Below are 20146 nucleotides of genomic sequence, written 5' to 3'. Positions count from 1 at the left end.
ATGCTATACCCACAGCCCCGCCCAAGGACCCCGGCACGACCCCAAACCTTAGGGATGGGGGAGACGGGTTAGCTTTTTTCTCTTAGACTTGCTTCAAGCAAGCGGGTACTGGGGATTGTAGAGGGCCGGGGATGAAAATTCTGTGATTCTTTCTGGCTTTGCAGCCACTGCCCTTGACTGCAGATTTTCAGGCCCCGCCCTGCAGGGGTACATTCCAGTACCTCCTCCTCTCCATCTTGATCCCACCCGCTACATCCTTGCTTGGGATGTAGGATGTACCTAGTAGGCTGTGTGGGATGTTAGGGGGCTGAACGAGGAGCAATCTCGAGGTCTCCAGTCCCCTCCCCCTCACACACTCTGTTCACCTGACATACCAGTCTTTTCTCCTTGACTGTCCCCCAGACAGCCTCTCTTCTCCATCTTCCTCCCTCTGCAGGGTTCTGTATCTCTGAATCATTCCCAGCCTTCCCCTCCTCCTCTCTGGCTAATGCTCCTTCCCAGCCTCCCCCATCTGTCCTCTCAGATGTCGTGTCCCCCCCCCCCCCAGTTCCCCCTCCACGAGGTGTCTGCCAGGCCTCCTCTCTCCCCTGGCTGTCCTTGGGTCTCCTGCTTCCTTCCTGAGCGTGGATTCCCTCTTTTCCCTTCCCTTGGTAGTCGGGAGCAGAGTGACTTCTGCTTGCTATGGGGATTCCTTAGGAATTCCCCTCAGATCAGCAGGCAGTCGGTTGCTTGGCACTTGGCAGGTAGTGGGGGCTTGTCAGCCCAATGGGAAGATAAGCTCATCTCCAAAACACATCTTCCTTTTTGAAGGCACTCACAAAGCCCTCTAGAGGCATGCGACTGAATCCCCCCAACCTTCTCTTTGTCTCCACCCACCAGGTTGGTGCGTAAGTGGCTGGCGGGGCCTGGTTTCCTTTCTCCCTCTAGACAGCCTTTATACCTGGCTCCTGTTCCTCAGGTGTCTCTTTCCCAGTCCTCTTGTCTCATTCTGACATAAGTCTCCCTTCGATCCCCCTTCCTTGCAGGTTTTGCAGTGTTGGTTCTAAGAAGTCTCTGTAAACCATACAGATTCCCAAGGCCTCCTTGGCTAACCTCGCGTTTCCCCGAGCACCCCTCTTATGTTACCCTGCCTCCTGCTCAGCCCAGGCTCCTTTCCCTCTTCTAGGAAGCAAAACCTTTAAATATCTGGTGTGGAGGGTGTCTCTAGGTTTGTGGGAGAGGAGGAAAGTGAACAAGCCTCAAGAGCCAGGTGGGGTCTGGCAACTCAAGGTTATGGCCTCCCTGCAGGGTGAGGAGGGGCCCCCCAGCCTGGAGTACATCCAAGCCAAGGATCTGTTCCCCCCCAAGGAACTTGTGAAGGAGGAGGAGAATCTTCAGGTAAGGAGGAATAGGAGGCTCAGGGAGGGAAGGGTTTGCTTCCTGCCCGGTTAGTGCTTTAGACTTCCCAAATCTTTAGAGGATCTACCAGAGCTTGGCTTCCTCCTCCAAGGCCTCCAAAGGGAGTGAATGTGTGTATTTGTTGATCTGTGCATTATTGGAGCCTTTGGCTAGGGAAGGAGAGTCAGGTTTCCTGGACTGGCTGTTGACTCTCCCGAATTGTCTACCTTTGTCCGAGGGGCTCTAGGGAGCAGGGGCTCCAGAGAGAAACAAGGGAGAGACTTGATTCTAGACTGAGTGTTTCTCTGACTTTGGCAGGTACCCTTCACAGTGCTACAGGGTGAGGGAGTGGAATTCCTGGGCCGGGCAGCCGATGCCCTCATTGCCATCTCCAACTACCGGCTGCATATCAAGTTCAAAGACTCTGTCATCAACGTAAGTTCTTGACTTATTTGCCTCACACCAAAGGTGGGGTCCCTTTGGACTGCAAAGGTTTGGTTCCCATTCTCTACCTGATTGTATCTCTAAAAACAGTTGGGATTCCCTTCTCGTTGGCTTTGGTATTTCTTGCTTCATTTCTCTGTGTGCAGGCTTGTCTGTCTCTCTTCCTCCCTTTCTTTTATCTTGTTTGGGCCCCACCTCCTTTAAAGGTTTATTTTCATTGTATGTTTATTTGTGAATGCCTGCTTGCGTGTACGTATATGCACCGGTGCGCGCCTAGAGCCTGAGGAGACCAGATGAGGGTATCGAACCGGAGTTACAGGAGGTTGTGAGCAACTGTGTGGGTGCTGGGAACTGAACCCGGGTCCTCTGCAAGAGCAGCAAGTGCTCCTGACCATTGAGCTACCTCTCCAGCCCCCTGTGTAGCCTTTTCGAGGAATGTGGTAACAGTGGCATTGATAGAAGAGCATGGACTTTGGAACCAGGCAAATTTGGCCTTTTATCTTGCACTGCCACTTCTGTTACCTTGGACAAGTGATGATGTTCTCCTTATTGAATAAAATCACCTGCCTTCAGGATTATTATGGTATTAACTGGTTACGTGTGTGAAGCACCTGGCATAGTTACCAGGCCCCTAATAGACCCTCAGCAGATGCTGGCTCCCTTCTTCCCACTGGTGCATCACCTTCCAGGTGAGGGTGTATCTAAGCCTCAGCCTGCTCTCCCTCTGCAGGTGCCCCTCCGGATGATTGACAGTGTGGAAAGTCGTGATATGTTCCAGTTGCACATTGCCTGCAAGGACTCCAAAGTGGTGAGGTGAGCACAGTGGGGCCCCACTCGCGTGCTTTGACCCTAGTCTTGTGCAGGCCTCTCTACTGCAGGGCACCTTTGGAGCAAGAGAGGAAAAATACCGCTTCACTTTCTCCATTGGAGGAGGAGGTGATAGTTCCGTTCTCCATTCTTAGTTGGAAGGTCAACTTGCTAACCCATTCTGTCTTGACCTGAAATAAAATGGGGGGTAATATTTAGCTGATGGAGCTATCATGAGGATTGCTTAGGGTAATGTATATGAACACCTGGGACAGCGTCTGGCACAGGGATCTCATTTAAGTAACATTAGTTTATTGAGCAGAGTATATCACACAGTTTAGGTAATGCATATATATATATATATATATGCATCAAAGAGCTCACAAAAATTTCTGCCCTAAAGATATTCTAGGGGGGAGGGACTAACAATAGATAAGTGAAATACTTTAAATAATGATAAGTGTAAAGCTAAAAATAAAATCAAGAAAGGCTTTAGTGTCTTATAGCTTTAAAGAAGTGACCAGATAAAATTGCATAGATAACGTGTGTTTGTGTTTGAGTCAGAACCCTAGGAAAGTGGCTGAGCAGGTATTTGAGGAAAGGTATGCCAAAGGGCAGATGCAGTGCAAAGGTCCCGAAGTGGGTGTGTACCCGTGCCTGCAGATCAGAAGAATGGCAAGGTGCTGGTGTGGCTGGCTGGAAGGAGTGGGTGTGGGTGAGGGGAGCGGGCAGAAGGCCTGAGAACAAGGGCCAGAGGTTACGGTGACTGGGATTGGCTTTCACTTTAGGGAAGCTGAGAAACCCGTGGGGGATTTTGAGCAAAGGGCTCAAATGTGATGGGCACGCTCTAGCTGTTACGTTGAAGCCAAGTAGAAGAAAATGGGGACAAAAGCTAAGGCTAAGGTTGAGCTACTGGTTAGGAAGCTGCCACAGTTGACTCAGGCGAGAGGCGGTGGTGCCCCACCAAAATAAGGAGTGGTCAGGTTCTGGCTGCGCTCTGAGGGTTGAGGTGACAGCACTTGCTATGAGTTGGCTATAGAGCAAAGGGGACTGGGCTGGTCCAGCATTGAGAAGGAAGCCTAGGTCAGAGCCTTCTGTGCACTGAGGTCTCTGGCAGACTCATGGGAATCCATATTGCTCTTTTCCTTTATGAAAACTAAAGTTGCTTAGGCAAACTTCACGTGAAGGTGCTGAGAACCTCCTACTTTCACTCCAGGCTCATTTGGAGTCGAGAGGAAAGACTCTGTGGCATGGGGAGGCTGGAGGGGACTTCAGGGAAGAGGTAGGACTGAAACTCTAAAACCTCAGTAGGGTGTGGCTAGGCAGAGGAGATGTTCTTAAGAGAAAGAACGAGTGAGGAGATGAGAATGCCGAGAGCAGGGCCTCGGCCTCATGGCGGGGGCACTGGCTGGTAGCGTGGCCAGGTTTGGTGTGAGACATGGCAGAGCTCATCAGAGCACATGTGTAAACAGACGCTCGTGGGAAAAGAATTGTCACAAGAGACAACTTCTTTCAGATGGCCAGTGTCTCCTCTACTCCCAGGGTCAGTGTTTCCTTACTTCCTGCTTTGTAGCTTCCTTTCCTCAGTCTTTATGCTCTTGATCCCATGGTATATCTACCCCTTGCCTCATCCAAGCCCATGGCTTCTTGCCTGGCAGGTGCCACTTCTCCACTTTCAAGCAGTGCCAAGAGTGGCTCTCAAGGCTAAGCCGGGCCACAGCGAGACCTGCCAAGCCCGAGGATCTCTTTGCCTTTGCCTACCATGCCTGGTGCCTGGGGCTGACCGAGGAGGACCAGCATACCCACCTGTGTCAGCCAGGTGAGGCCAGGCCGTTTTCTTGGGGAATCTGCTTCTTAGCCCATGATTCTCACCCTCCTCCACCCCTGGATACTGGTGGTCTGGGACGCTGACAGGCTTGGGCATGTGTTGCAGGAGAGCACATCCGATGTCGACAGGAGGCAGAGCTTGCCAGGATGGGCTTTGACCTGCAGAACGTCTGGAGAGTCTCGGATATCAACAGCAATTACAAGTGAGGGTGCAGGGCTTGGGTCTAAAACACAGCCCATATCTGAATTCTCTATGTTTAGATTAAATGTACTGGCTATAACTTCTGGGCCCGTGAGGGAGGAGGGCCTACATTGTCCCTACTGTCTCAAAGACATCCCCTGGGATTGTTATCCCATATTTAGATCAGGACACCCTTCCCCCATCTTTTCTCAGGCTGTGCCCTAGTTACCCCCAGAAGCTGCTGGTTCCTGTGTGGATCACAGATAAAGAGCTGGAGAATGTGGCGTCTTTCCGGTCTTGGAAACGCATCCCTGTTGTCGTGTACAGGTGAGGCAGGAGGGGATAGAAAGTAGGAGGCCACCGTTTATGCAGCTAGGAATCAAAACCTGTGGTTTGCCGGGTGTGGTGGCGCACGCCTTTAATCCCAGCACTCAAGAGGCAGAGGCAGGCGGATCTCTGTGAGTTCGAGGACAGCCAGGGCTACACAGAGAAACCCTGTCTTAAAAAGCAAGCAAGAAAAAAAAACAAAAAAACAAAAAAACAAAAACCCAGGAATATTTAAAAAAAAAAAAAAAAGAACCTTAGGTACAATCTCAGATTTTTTTTTCTACCCAAAGATTAAAGCTTTAAGGAAATTGGTTTTTGTTTGTTGGTTTTAAGATTTTTTTTTCATTTTTCATTAGTGTATATGTAAAATACTGTATTTACTAAGAGGTTGGCAAGCTGGCCTATACCTTCTTTTATGAGGTTAGGGTTTTTCTTTTTTTAAAACATGGTTTCACTAGGCGTCCAAGTATCTTTCTGCTAGTCATTCTCTTGCCTCTCACGAGTGCTGGAGTTGTAGGTATGTGTCAGCATGTCCTGTTTGGGAGTTATATGGCAGGGGTTGCCTGTAACTTACAAAGTCAGAAATTTTGGCTGGTTTGGTAGTGGAAAGTTGGCCAATTCCTATATTAGAATGTAAGTAAATAAGCTTTGTATGATGACACACGCATTTAATCCCAGCACTCTGGAGACAGAGGCAGGTGGATTGCTGTGAATTTGAAGCTAGCCTGGTATATCCAGTGTGCTCTGGGCTAGCCGGGCCTATATAATGTGATCCTGTCTCAACAAATATAGACTGAGATAGGTAGTAATCTTGAAGTTTGGAATGGTTTATGTTCTTAACTCAGCTTGTTCTCTTGGTGCATATTTGAACCTAGAGCAGGTGCTGTGCAGATTTGATGAGTCAAGGTCACAGTGGGAATACCAGAGCCATTTCAGAAGAAAATGTACTCTAGAGATGTGAAGGCTTTTGGTAGCTATTTACATGGCCTGGATATGCTTGTAGTCCTTGCTGGCTCTGGAGACTGTGGTCGGCCCCCATGAGGTCTCTGCGGTAAGCTTCTGGAAGCTTGGAATACCAAGGGCATTATGGTTTCTTCTGTTTTATCAGACACCTGCGCAATGGGGCTGCCATTGCCCGCTGCAGCCAGCCTGAGATCAGCTGGTGGGGCTGGCGCAATGCTGATGATGAATACCTGGTCACATCTATTGCCAAAGCTTGCGCCTTAGACCCCGGGACAAGGGCCAGTGGGGCCTCCCTCAGCACCGGGACCAATGATGCCAGTGAGGCATGTGACACTGATTTCGGTAAGGCTTGGGTGGTGCCAGTCCCCCCAGTTATAGGCCCCCTGCTAGCCTCTGGCCCCCAAGAAGTCCCCAGTGAAACCATGGGTGAAGGATGACAAAACAGAGTGCCTGGGGCCCTGCCCTATGGGAGGTGGAGGTCTGAGAAGCCTGAAAGGCGGTTCCTTTCTTCTGAACTGGAGTACCCCAAGACTAGCATGCCGTGCATGACTAGTTGAGCCTAAGTCTTCCTCCTGCTGTGTATTTAGATTCTTCTCTAACTGCATGCTCTGGGGTGGAGAGCACAGCAGCCCCTCAAAAACTGCTGATCCTGGATGCGCGGTCCTACACAGCAGCAGTGGCTAACCGGGCCAAGGGTGGCGGCTGTGAGTGTGAAGGTACTGTGATCACTCGTGTCTGCAGTCAGGGCTCTGGGGCAGCGCTGGTGAGGAGGGGGTTGAGGGCAGCTTGAGGATTTGAAAGAGCCAAATAAATCTGCTGGTATCCAGGGCTCTGCCACTTCCTAGCCTTGATTGTGAAGTATAAATTACCCCATGCGTTTTATTTCTCATCTGTAAAATAAGGATGATTCATACCTTAAGAGGTTGTCAGAATGATTAGCGCTCAGATAGAGAAGATTGTTGGCTCAGAGCAGCTACCAATTGTTGAGAATTTATATTGTTATTCCTAGCGCTGCTGCTATGAACATAGTGTTTGATTTACTGTTTGAGTAGTGGCTATCCAGAGGTAAAGGGGCAATTCAGAGTCTAACAATATGTTTACTGTGTTGCCGTACTGGAGTGTTCTGTCCTTCCAGGGGAGCTCTGTGCATGGGAACTGCTCTTAAGTGGTTGTTTCCAGAACAGATTTGCATGTTCCACTTTCCTCTCCGGTCTACAGAGTACTATCCTAACTGTGAGGTCGTGTTTATGGGAATGGCCAACATTCATGCCATCCGGAACAGCTTCCAGTACCTCCGGGCCGTGTGTAGTCAGATGCCAGATCCCAGCAAGTAGGTGCTCCCTTCGAGACTCCATCACCCTTCCAGTCTCATGCCCTGGCCAGCACTGCACATCTTTAGAGATCTGAGAGGGAGATGGGAAATTTGAAGTTATAGACTTCAGTGTCTAAGTGGGGTTGGGTGCAGTGCACCACTTCCAAGAACACTTCTTCCACTCCCTGAGTGAAACTTTGGCCATTGGATTCTTTTTTCTGAGATTACTATTCTACCAAAGAAAATAGAGAACTGGGGAGAAGTGTGGCTAAGTATGCAGGTGATGCTTCACAATTCCCCTTTTGAGTCTAAGAAGCTTCTTCTGTGTCTCTTTTTCCTACCTTTCTACCCAATACCTCTTGGCGGAAAGGTCATGAGTCAGACTTCTTGGTTTCAGCCATCAGTGGGGCTTTTGTGGGGTAGAGCTGACTGAAGAGGCAGAGACATTGTGGTAGCCCCCAATCCTTAGTGACTCTGTTTCTCTCTGCTCTTGCACAGCTGGTTGTCGGCTCTGGAAAGTACCAAATGGCTGCAGCACTTGTCAGTGATGCTCAAAGCGGCTGTGCTGGTAGCTAATACAGTAGATCGGGAAGGCCGGCCTGTGCTGGTGCACTGCTCTGATGGCTGGGACCGTACGCCACAGATTGTAGCCCTGGCCAAAATATTACTGGATCCATATTACAGGACCCTGGAGGTACTGAGAAGGGATTTGGAAGGACAAAGGAAATGAGGGAAGAGGGGTGGATGATTCAGGCTTTCTGGGAGTGTGCTGGGAATGTCTCAGTGGAGGACATTGGTGCTTTGAGTCCTCTTCTGGGCTTGACTCTTGTGGTTACCAGCTCCCAGCCTTGGACAGTCCCCTTGAAAACTGGACCCTAGTCCTTCCAGAGTTGCCTTGTGCTGAGACTGGCCATTTTACAGGGCTTCCAAGTGTTAGTGGAGTCTGATTGGCTGGATTTTGGGCACAAGTTTGGAGATCGCTGTGGCCATCAGGAAAATGCAGAGGACCAAAATGAACAGTGTCCTGTGTTCCTCCAGTGGCTTGATTCTGTTCATCAGCTGCTTAAGCAGTTCCCTTGCCTATTTGAATTCAATGAAGCATTTCTGGTAAGTCCTAAAGCCTGTGGCCAGGGTTGGAGAATGGTATCCGAAGGCCCTCAGGTTCACACTGTCTGGGCTTCCTAGGTAAAACTGGTGCAACACACGTACTCCTGTCTCTATGGCACATTCCTGGCCAACAACCCCTCTGAGCGAGAGAAGCGCAACATCTATAAGCGGACATGCTCTGTGTGGGCACTCCTGCGAGCTGGCAACAAGAACTTTCATAACTTCCTCTATACACCTGGTTCGGACATGGTAAGGCTGAACCCTTTTCCTGCTGGAAGTCCTAAAGGGAGAGGAAGGGGGGGGTGGAAGGGAAGGGAGGGAAAGAGGGGAGGAGAGGAGAGGGGAGGGGAGGAAGAGAGGAGAGGGGAGGGGAGAGGAGGCTGAGTCAGTGAGAAGTGTAGAGCCAAATGTTCAGGGAAGGAAAACAAATGAGGTCTCTCATAGAGCACTAACACTGGGCTGCTTCCCTAGGTCCTGCATCCTGTGTGTCATGTCCGGGCCCTGCACCTCTGGACAGCTGTTTATCTGCCTGCATCATCTCCATGCACACTTGGAGAGGAAAATATGGATCTTTACCTTTCCCCAGTGGCTCAGAGCCAGGAATTTTCTGGCCGTTCTCTGGACAGGTGAGAAATAATTGTTTCCCCTCTCTTCACAAGGAAAGCAGGAATAGCTTCCTAGTCCATTTCACCTCAAAGCTTCCTTTTGTCTGTCTGACTCTCTCTCTCTCTCTCTCTCTCTGTCTCTCTCTCTCCCCCTGCCAGTTTTTCAAGGCAGGGTTTCTTTGTATAGCCTTGGTTGTTTTAGAAATAGCTCTACAGGCTTGCCTCAAACTCACAGAGATCCAACTACCTCTGCCTTTGCCTCCCAAGTGCTGGGATTAAAGGTGTGTTCCGCCACCGCCCGGCTTAACTCCCCAGCTTTTGTATACTGTTTTACAAGTTATTCTCATTTTGTGTCAGGCTGTCATTCCATGGCAACACGTATAAAGCTACTTTGTTGTTTTTATTTCCTTCTTAATATTATTTTTTGGAATGCTGGAAGTCAAACCTTGTGCATGCTAGGCAACTGCACCACACTTGGTTACAGACCTAGCCCCATTTATTTGGAATAGTCCAAAGTGAAGTTATTTGTGTACCTGCTCTACCCCTTTTTGGTCATCTCAAGATCATTTTACAGGGACTATTTTAGTGAGCATCTGCATGTGTGTAAAACATACATACTGCCTGCCAATTTTAAGTTCACGGTTCAACTGGGGACTGTGGAGAGTGTTATCATCGTATTATGCTCATATTTCTGCCAGAAATTTTAATTTCTAGAAACATAAGTTCAAAGGATATGTATGTTTTATCTGAGACAGTCTCGCTATGTCATTATTTAGTAAAGGCTAGCCTTAAACTCATGAGCCTCCTGCATCAATCTCCTAAATGCTGGAATTACAGGCGTGCTCCAAAATTTGTGTAGTATAAATTTTGATCTTTGACTATTAGCTGAAGCTTTTTGAAGTTTCAGTCTGCTGGCTGAATACTGTAAAGTCTAACAAAGAACTCAGACTATAGATGGAGCGGCGGGGCTGTGTCCCACCACCCAGCTAGCTTTATACCCGAAATAATTACATGGAAACTGTATTCATTTAAACACTGCTTGGCCCATTAGTTTCAGCCTCTTATTGGCTAATTCTCACATCTTGACTAACCCATATTTAGTAATCTGTGTAGCACCACGAGGTGGTGGCTTACCCGGAGAGATCTTAACCTGCGTCCGAGGAGAGGCATGGCGACTGTCTATGGAGACTCCCTGAAGCATCTGCCTTTCTCCCACAATTTTGTTCTGTCTACTCCACCTACCTATGTTCTGACCTATCAGGCCAAGCAGTTTTCTTTATTAATTAACCAATGAAACAACAGATATACAGATGACCCTCCTCCATCATCAGACTTCTTATATTTCTTATTTTAGGGTCTTTTGAGCCAAGTCCATTGTCATGGGATAGATTTCAATGCTTTTCTTTTTTTCTCAAACTATGAAGAATTTTTTTTGAAGAATCCTTTGGGGCTGTTTTACATAGGAAATTTTTATGAAGGACCAGGCAGGCACCGTGGCTGTTTCTGTGTCCCAGATGTGGTTTTGTTTTGAGATAGGGTCTTCTGTGTACTGGCGCTGGACCAGAACCCTTGATGCTTTAGTCTCCCAAATGTCCGGATTACAGTTATGCCATCACACTGGGCCATAATAAGCATTCGAACAGATTTTTAAGTGGACAAATATATGCTTAGGATAAAGGTAATTATGAGTGTAGAAAAAGTATTATGGGAGAAAGAAACAAAGAAACAGGTATATGAGAGATAGCTTTGAAGAGAACAAAATAAACAAAATTAACTCTGGAATTGGTAGAGGGTGAGAAGGACATTATTTTGTTATTTTAAGACAAGGCACCTTGCTATGTAGTCCTAGCTGGCCTGGAACTCACAGATATTCCTGCCTCTACCTCCTGAGTGCTAGGATTAAAGTCAAAGGGAATAGAAAGAAACACAAGTTACTGTAGGCTATACAATACTACAATTGTACAGTAGTACAGTTGTAGGCATTACAGTACAGTTTATTTTATAAATTAAAAATATTATTTTTATGTATATGGATGGTTTGCCTACACACATCTGTGTTTCGAGTTCATGCCTGGTTCCTGAGGAAGTCAGAAGAGGGCATCAGATTTCACAGAATTGAAGTTACAGGAGGTAGTAAGCTAATATGTGTGTGCTGGAAACCAAACCCAGGTCTTCCACAAGAGAGCAAGTGCTCTTAACCACTGAATCATCTCCCCAACTGCATTTGATACAGTTGTCAGTGGTAAGATAGCATAAGCAGTGATTATGACCTACTAGCAATGGTATATCTAAAGAGATTACCATTGTTTGGTAGAGGCATGGGGACTAGCCAGCTCTGCTATAGTGTAATTTCTTTATAAAAAGTTGTTGGATGGGCCTTGTTGGGGCATACCTTTAATCTCAGCAGAGGTGAATGGATCTCTGTGAGTTTGAGGCCAGCCTGGTAAACAAAGCAAGTTCTAGGAGAGCCAGGGCTACACAAAGAAACCCTTTCTCAAAAAGAAAAAAAAGTCCCCGGAAATATATTCAGAAATGCGATAGAGACATTTTTAGTAGACTGTGGAAATGGCTGAAAGTTGGAGAATAAACATGTAGAGTGCAGAGGATCCAAATCAAAGACGGGTTTACAAGTCTTAAGTTTGGAGATGAGATGAGGAGAATGTTCATACCACCAGTAGCCAAGGAAAAATGGGGAGGACAAGCCAGTTTGCAGAGAAAGAAGAGATACAGGAAGGATAAGATCGAAATATCAGTTGATAGCAGAGAGGAGGTGTATTGGGCAGCCCAAGATGGAGAGAGTTGCATTTAGAGGACTAACTGATGTAAGGATTTAAAGGAAATGTTTCTATAACAACTTGACTCTTTTGGTTATACCTTTCCCAGACCAATGGTATCTTCCTCATGTCATTCTTCTACTAAAGTCCAGCAAATGATTTTATACCTGGTTCAAGTTTATGCTTTCTGTGTAGTCTTTCTTTGCCATGTGGGCTGGCTTAGCCCTTTTCTCTTTCTAAAGTCCTCAGGCATTATTATCTAACCCAGTGGTTCTCAACCTTCCTAATGTCAAAACCCTTTCGTACAGTTCCTCATGTTGTAGTGACCCCCAACCATACAATTATTTTCCTTGCAACTTTATAACTGTAATTTTGCTACTGTTATCATAATGTAAATATCTGTGATTACCAGTGGTCGTAGGCAACCCCTGCGAATGGGTCATTTGACTCCCCTCAAAGGGATTGGGACCTATGGGTTGAGAACTGCTAGTCTAAATCATTATTATTGGTTAGACCTTTGGGGCACATGTGGATCAGCTATGAAGGTTGGCACTGTTAATATTTGAATTTCAAAGGGTGCATTGGAGTCACTCATTTATAGTTGAAGTTTCCTTAATAAAAAAATAAAGCTCCAGGCAGTGGTAGCGCACACCTTTAATCCCAGCACTCAAGAGGCAGAGGCAGGGGGATCTCTGTAACTTCGAGGCCATCCTGGTCTACAAGAGCTAGTTCCAGGACAGGCTCCAAAGCTATAGAGAAACCCTGTCTCGAAAAAAACCAAAAAGTAGATAGATAGATTAGATAGATAGATAGATAGATAGATAGATAGATAGATAGATAGATAGATAGATAATAAAAAAAATAAAACAAGAAAAGACAAATTCAGTTGTAACTTTTAAAAGTATAGTACGCTGGGCAGGGCTGGAGATATAGCTCAGTGATAGAGCATATTCATAAGGCTATGGGTATAATCCCCAGCTCCACCAAGAAAAAAATAATGTGCTCATGGGGGGGGCTCTATAGTTATTTAGGTCTTACTCTTAGGCATTCTCAAGTAGTCAGTTTTGGATAGACCTTAGAAGATCTGATGTATACCATAATGTACGTATGATTATTGACCCCTGCTGTTCTAATCTATTCAGTTGACGCCCTGCTCGTGGAAACCTCATGTAAACTTAAAGCTTGTTTGTTCATTTCCTTTTTCTTTTCTTCTTTTTGAGGGGAGTGGGGTGTGATTTTAAGACAGGGTTTCTTTGTATAGCCTTGGCTGTCCTGCAACTAGCTCTGTAGACCAGGCAGGCCTTGAACTCTGCTTCCTCAGTGCTGGGATTAAAAATGTGTGCCACCACCACCCAGCTTGTTCATTTCTTAGTTTGCCTGGTACTGTGCTAGATGTTGGGTGCTCAAGTGAGACATAGCCTGACCTCATGGCACTTTGGTAGAGGGAAATAAACAAGTAAATAGTAGGTGAGTGTGCTTTAGAAACCACTGGGCATGGATGGGTCTTTCTGCCAGTGACACGGCATGTTTGATTTGGATTATTTCTTCAAATCTCACTGTGGCTTGAAGATATAGGCATTTTAATCTTTCTTCCACAAGCGAGGGAACCGAGGCTCAGAGAAGTTAAGTTGATAAATTTCAAAGCTGGGATTTGAGCCCTGGCTATGAGTGAGATCTCATGTAAAATGCCAAGTGCAGAGGCTTGTGCCACGTGCTTGTATTCCTGGTTCTAAGAACACAAAGACAGGATCCTTGAGGTTTGTGGGCCAGTCTAGCCAAATTGGCAAGCTTCGGGTTAAGTGGGAGACCTTGTCTCAAAATTAAGTTGGAAAATGATTGAGGAAGACTCCCAATATTGACACATGTGCACATACATGTGCATGCTCATCGGCCACACACAAAATTGATCACAAAAATAAAATTAAATATAAAAATAGTCTATGTATTATGATAAATATCAAAACTAAGTACTTAGAATAAGCTATATTATAACTTGGCCTTTGGCAGATTTTCTGTGTGAGTTGATTATGGCATCTGAGAAGTGCCCAGTGAAGTGTTTGCTTTCTGGACAATTTCCGGAAATTTTTATTGCTCAAAGGATTTTGTTTTGCAGTGAAAATCAAAAACAGCCATTCTTGGAATGTCCATCACCCATTTGGTGATAGGAGTGCTTCTTGAGTTTTTGAGTGATGTCTACTGGAAGTTTCCATGGGGTTCAGAGAGTTGTAGGGACACACTGCTACTGAGTGTCTGCAGAAATGTGTTTTGAGAAGTCATGTTTTCTTGATACGTGACTAATAATTTGTGGTTGGTTCCCTAAATTCTGAAGCATCTCTAAGTTATAACATTAACATCCTGTAGAGGTGATAACCAAGTACCTGAGAGGCTAAAGCATGCATTTCTGGTAGTTAATCAATATGAGAGCCAATGTCCTTTAACTCCATAACCTGTAGTTTTTGTCTGACTTTGATAGAGACAATGAGATACTGGTTTGACGTTAGGTGTTGTACTGGCTACAGTAGTGGACTTAGAATCATCAGTAGGTATTTGTAATATTAGATGTCTTGTCAATATTGATTTTGACCTGACTGTGTACATTGGAAGTGTCTCCCATTTCTTGACCTGGACATTCCATGTTTGTCATTTCAGATTACCTAAAACCAGATCAATGGATGATCTTCTTTCTGCCTGTGATACAAGCAGTCCCCTCACTCGTACTTCCAGTGACCCTAACCTGAATAACCACTGTCAGGAGGCGAGAGTCAGCCTGGAGCCCTGGCACAGCAATCCTGAAGGAGCAGAGCCAGTCTATGTGGACTCGGGGGTAGGAGGTCCACAGCTGACCATGGGGGAACTGGGCCTTCCCCCTCCTCTGCCCAGCAGCCAGAAAGACTACCTGAGCAGTAAACCTTTCAAGGGCCACAGGAGCTGTTCTCTCAGTTATCAACTACGTAATACTTCTGCACCCTGGGAAATGAGGAGCAACGCCTCTGAGGCCAGAGTCCTGGAAGAGACTAAGGCACTGGCCCCAGGCCCTCCAGCCCCAGAGGAGCAGAGGACTTCTGAAGGCTTAGGGAAGCCACCTGAACAGAGTCCAGAAAAGGAAGCTGTCGGTACACTCAGTGCACTCCCTAATGGTTCCAGCAAGTGTGGTGGAGCCTGTGATTTTCCTGAGCCTTCCCAGGATTCCCTTACAGGCCCTCCCCACCAGGCCCACCTAGACTCCATGCAGGCCACGCTCAGCAGGTGTACTCTAGATCACAATCAGGGTAGCCTTTGTAACCCATCAAGTGCTACCAGCCAAACTCCTCAAGAGCCAAATACTGACCTCCTGTACCAAGATCCCCCTGGGTCTCTGGCAAGTATCTCCCACCAGGAACAGCCTAGTTCAGTGCTGGGTCTGGTCCACAAGAAGGAAGATGCTGGCAAGAGAGCAAGTAAGAATGGACAGATACTAGAAAATCCCCGCTTTGGGAAAATACCATTAGAGTTGGCCCGAAAGCCAATTTCTCAGAGCCAGATCAGTGAGTTCTCATTTTTAGGGTCAAACTGGGACAGCTTCCAAGGGATGATGACTTCATTCCCGAGTGGAGAGACCACTCCGCGGCGACTACTTGCTTATGGCTGTTGTAGCAAGAGGCCGACCAATAAGCATATTCGAGCTGCAGGGCCCTGCTTTGGGGGCCAGTGGGCTCAGAGAGAAGGGATGAAGTCACCTGTCTGTTCGAGTCATTCCAGTGGACATTGTACAGGCCCAGGAGGAAAGAACAACCGGATGTGGTTGTCCAGTCATCCAAAGCAAGTCTCCAGCGCAAAGCCTTCTCTTCTGAGCTGCCCTTCTCCTGTGCCCCCTCTCTACCTGGATGACGATGGACTCCCCTTTCCCACGGATGTGATCCAACATAGGTTACGGCAGATCGAAGCAGGGTACAAGCAAGAAGTAGAGCAGCTCCGTCGACAGGTTCGAGAGCTCCAGATGAGGCTAGACATCCGTCACTGCTGTGCCCCTCCGGCAGAGCCACCCATGGACTATGAGGATGACTTTGTGAGTATCTGCCAGCTGTTCCCCGTCCATTCGTTTCTTCTATCCCTTCAGCAGTCACCTGCTGAGTACTGCCTGTGTGCCGCTGAGCTAAGCTCTCCTTTCAGGATGGAAGACAAGCAAGCGCAGTGATGTTCTGAGTGTTAGTGGAGGAAAAAAGTCAAGGAAGGCTCTCCTGAGACCTTAAGCTGAGTGCTAAAGAATGTGTGATGTTTAGCTCGGTGGGCAGTGAAAGGGGGAGTGCGTGCTCGGAAGCGTGGAGGCTCAGGTGTTCCAGTTGGCATGAAGGGGTAGGGTGTATGTGGGCAGATGTGTGTATACTTGCATACACTTTTTGTGCTGGGACCGAGAGACAGGTAGTATGAGTGGTAATAGGAGAATTGATGGAGGATCCACTTGAGTGCCTTTCGATGAGGCAAGTGAGACCCAGAGTGGGAGGCCGATTAGGACATTTTATTGTATTTTTATTTATTTATATGAGACAGGGTTCCTCTGTGTAGCTCTGGCTGACCTGGAACTCACTTTGTAGACCAGGCTGGTCTCAATCTCACTGAGATCCTCCTGCCTCTGCCTCCCAAGTGCTGGAATTAAAGGCGTGCACACTATTCCTGTCTTAGTTGAGACTTCTGAAAACAATCCAGGTCAGACATAAGGATGGGCCATCCAGGCTTTACTGCCCTCGCTGTCTTAGATTCTGATGTTGCAGTCCTCAGGGAGCTTCTTGAAGCCGTCTTGCCCTTGCTGTCTGCATGGATGTTCCCCTTTCATCAGTAAAAGTGTTTTATCAGTTTGTCTGCTGATAAAACAGGGTTGTGCTTTAAATACTCAACCAACTTCTATTTGTAATGGCCAGACGGTAAATGTTTTTAGGTTGTGTGGGGCAAACAGTCTCTGAGACAATTATTATGTGACCATGGTAACACAGAAGCAGTCATAGGTTATATGTAAATGAGTGAATATGGCTATGTTCCAGTAAAACTTGATTCATGAAAACAGGATAGACTGGGCTTCTGGTTTGGCAACACTTAGCTTAGGGTATAGCAAGAAATACAGTCTCCTGTGCTGTACCACGTACTGGCTGACATGACGGTTCTGACCCAGAATGCTGCGGTCAGACATCAGCCTTACCACTTACCAACTCTAGTTCTCTGTGCCTGAGTTTCTTCATTTTGTACCGTGAGGATAATACTAGTAAAATTCACGATTACTGTGAGGGATTAAATAAAGGTTTGCATGTAATACTTAGAACCGTGCCTGGTAACGGTAGTGCTAGTGCTGTGGAAGTGATGGTGCTGTCCTTGCCTCTGCTGCAGACGTGTTTAAAGGAGTCAGACAGCAGTGACACTGGAGACTTCGGCTCTGAGCACAGTGAAGACTGCCTTTCAGAAGCCAGCTGGGAGCCCGTTGATAAGAAGGAGACTGAGGTATGTGCAGCAGTGAGCTCCCTTTCTCAGAGATGAGGATGCACTGCGGTCTGGAACAGTCCCTGCCCACAATAAATATCCTTGTAGGCCAGTAATGGCCAGTCATAAAGACCATCTTGGTCGTGGGGCAGCGGTGGCACATGTCTTTAATCCCAGCACTCGGGAGGTAGAGGCAGGTGGATCTCTGTGAGTTTGAGGCCAATCTGGTCTACAAGGGCTAGTTCCAGAATAGGATTCAAAGCATCACAGAGAAACCTTGTCTCGAAAAACAAAAAAAAAAAAACAAACAAACAAAAAAAAAGAGCTAGTTCCAGGACAGGCTCCAAAGGCTACAGGCCGTCATGGCCACTTTTTTTCCTGGGCTACTTTCCTGATTGCAATGTTGTTGTTCTCCTTTTTGGACATGGACCTGCAATTGTTCCTTGTGCCTCCTGGTAGGTGACTCGCTGGGTTCCAGACCATATGGCCTCCCACTGCTATAACTGTGACTGTGAATTCTGGTTGGCCAAACGAAGACATCATTGCAGGTAAGTTTGGTTTGGTTTTGCATTTCACTGCAGGGTTCTATGTATAGAACAAAATTAATTGAAATTGGAGATATCTTAATAATATTTTTGTTTACACCAAACCTTTTTATTTATTTCTGAAAACCCTTTTAGATCAGCATTCATTCTCAGGACACTGATATTTCTCATTAGTTTCTCCCTGTTTGTACTTTGGCAGAAATTGTGGGAACGTGTTTTGTGCTGGATGCTGCCACCTTAAGCTGCCCATTCCTGATCAGCAACTCTATGACCCAGTTCTCGTCTGTAACTCATGTTATGAACACATTCAAGTATCTCGTGCCAGGGAACTCATGAGCCAACACCTGAAGAAACCCATTGCTACAGCTTCCAGCTGAATGCCAGAGGAGATGATCTGTCTGTTTTTAGAAGGTTTGAAGGGAGGATCTGCTTCAGGTGTAGTCTGGAAGGTTCCTTGGTATGGCTCATGAACACAGAGCTCAAAGATACCATCTTGAGAAATCCTCCTTGGTACCATGTGACTGGAGCAGAGGAATTTGAATTTGGCAGGAGATTTTCTACTGAAGAGACCCTCACTTTGGGGTAATGGTCCTGATCTGGACCCAGGTCTGGAAGCTTCATGCTGAGTTGGTGACTCCAGCTTCTCTCCTGGAAGTCACAAGATGATGATTTCATAAATACTGCCTGGTGCAAAGTGCCCAAACAGCAATAGAAAGGCATCCTTACAACCAAACTCCAAGTGATAATGAGACCCATCTCTCCTCCACCTTGAAAAGAGCAGATCATAGTATACAAGATAGGAATTTCCATCCTATTTGAGAAGAACTCTATTCTGTACCTCTGTGCCCTGTGTCTGTGCATGAAGGCTCAGTCTCTTAGAGGCACTCCCTCTAGTTGCATTAGTACTGTCCTCTGTGGCATTTGGTTCAAAGACTTGTTTGGCAAATGGAGGCATTGATGTATTTTTCACCTGGCTCAGTGGCCAGCATCAGCGAATATCCAGTTTTTAGAGGGACAGTTCTAAGGATTAAGACATTTTTGGAAACAGAGGAAAACTCTGGTGACGTTTAGTCTTGGCGAAAACCAGTTATTCTGAGCTGTGAAGGCAGTTGTCACTCTGTTCTGCAGTGGCTGCTCTTGAGGTGTGTGCGCACTGAAGAAAGAGAAGGGAAAAGCAAAATTATCCTTGTGAAATTCTGCTGATTGTGCCCTACCCTTTGCACCTGACTTTTCCCAGTTGTCCTGGTGCTAACACGGGAGCTATACCTTGATCCTCCCCTGGCATGAAAATAAAGCAAAGGATTTTGTTGTTCCACTGCCCACTCCCCCGTGTTGTCTTTCCCTTGGCTGCTGCCTCCTCTGGGTCACACTGCTTCTTATCCTGAACACTTGACACCTTGAGGGTAGAATATAGCATTTGGTTTTACCTCCTAGCATCTGCTATTTGGTATGTGAGGGTTTCAGTACAAATGCTGCTGTCTATTTCTGTGCACTTAACAATGGAACCCAAACAGAAAGAAGAAAGCCTTGATACCAAAATTGGGAGTGATGATGTGTCCATTCGGACCAAACATTTTGTCGTGTTTGATTTTGATTTTGTTTTTCATCTTACTATGTGCCAGCGGCACTTAACCAAAAGATACAGTACTGTAGCCATGTGCTTGGTTGGGGCAGATACAGTCTCCTTGGTGCACAGCGGGAGCATGAGGACTTCCTATCTCTGTTTTCCTTACTTGGTTCTTGTAGGAAGCAGAAATTGCTTACTCTGATAAAGCGACAGTGGTTGTCTTTCTCACGCTACTGTCTTGTTGCTTTCTAGAAAACATTTTTTTTTCATTCCAAACTAACCAGAACCTACATTTAGAATGGGAATTACCGTCTTGACCTTTCCTCAGTTCTGCAGCAAAGCATCTGTGCTCCTTGTATAAGTGCCATGGAGTAACCTAAAAAGTTTTGATATATTTAGGTCAGCCTAGCAGATTTTTTTTTCCATTTAAATGGAGCTGAATAATGGAGATTTTGTGTCTGAGAAATTCCTAAGATCAATGAAAGAGCGACAAATTATTTGTCTCTGATACATAAAAATATTTTCAACATTTTCTCAATGATTAAAATTGACTGTCAGTCACGTGGCTTTTTAGTTACCGATTTTCATTGCACTTCACTGTTTTCAGGGGTAACATTCTGGGAGACTGTATCTGTCTACTTTGTGTGACTGTTTTGAGGAACTGTCCCATCAGTGAACAAATTGCATGGCCTTGGAGAGAGACTCTGGGCTTCTGGCTCAGATGTGTTCATCCTTTCAGAGCTGTTGTGGGTGTAAGTGACATGATGTGGCCAAAAATCCAAACTGTGCAGTTGCGTTGTGACAAACATGCAATGTGCTGTAAAAACTCAATACAGTTTAAATAAAATCTCTATATTAGTGCTGC

General features: G+C 46.4%; 1 protein-coding gene across 6 annotated transcripts in view; it reads left to right on the top strand.

Annotated features, from left to right (window-relative positions):
- The window catches only part of Mtmr4 (myotubularin related protein 4), a 24004-nt gene extending 3858 nt beyond the window's left edge, over window positions 1-20146 (top strand). For all 6 annotated transcript variants that reach the window (XM_038326781.2, XM_038326783.2, XM_038326779.1 and 3 more), the window contains exons 3-19: window positions 1288-1377; window positions 1696-1812; window positions 2552-2634; window positions 4287-4447; window positions 4562-4658; window positions 4850-4963; window positions 6072-6268; window positions 6514-6642; window positions 7145-7256; window positions 7737-7932; window positions 8160-8345; window positions 8424-8594; window positions 8817-8971; window positions 14374-15769; window positions 17080-17190; window positions 17629-17717; window positions 17914-20146. In XM_038326781.2, the coding sequence (XP_038182709.1) occupies window positions 1288-1377; window positions 1696-1812; window positions 2552-2634; window positions 4287-4447; window positions 4562-4658; window positions 4850-4963; window positions 6072-6268; window positions 6514-6642; window positions 7145-7256; window positions 7737-7932; window positions 8160-8345; window positions 8424-8594; window positions 8817-8971; window positions 14374-15769; window positions 17080-17190; window positions 17629-17717; window positions 17914-18091 (3582 nt within the window). In that variant the 3' untranslated portion in view covers window positions 18092-20146. The remainder of the gene's footprint in view (window positions 1-1287; window positions 1378-1695; window positions 1813-2551; window positions 2635-4286; window positions 4448-4561; window positions 4659-4849; window positions 4964-6071; window positions 6269-6513; window positions 6643-7144; window positions 7257-7736; window positions 7933-8159; window positions 8346-8423; window positions 8595-8816; window positions 8972-14373; window positions 15770-17079; window positions 17191-17628; window positions 17718-17913) is intronic.

Source organism: Arvicola amphibius, chromosome 4 (genome assembly GCF_903992535.2).
Source record: "Arvicola amphibius chromosome 4, mArvAmp1.2, whole genome shotgun sequence".
NCBI classification, from domain to species: domain Eukaryota; kingdom Metazoa; phylum Chordata; class Mammalia; order Rodentia; family Cricetidae; genus Arvicola; species Arvicola amphibius.
This window is presented reverse-complemented; position numbering and strand designations above follow the sequence as displayed.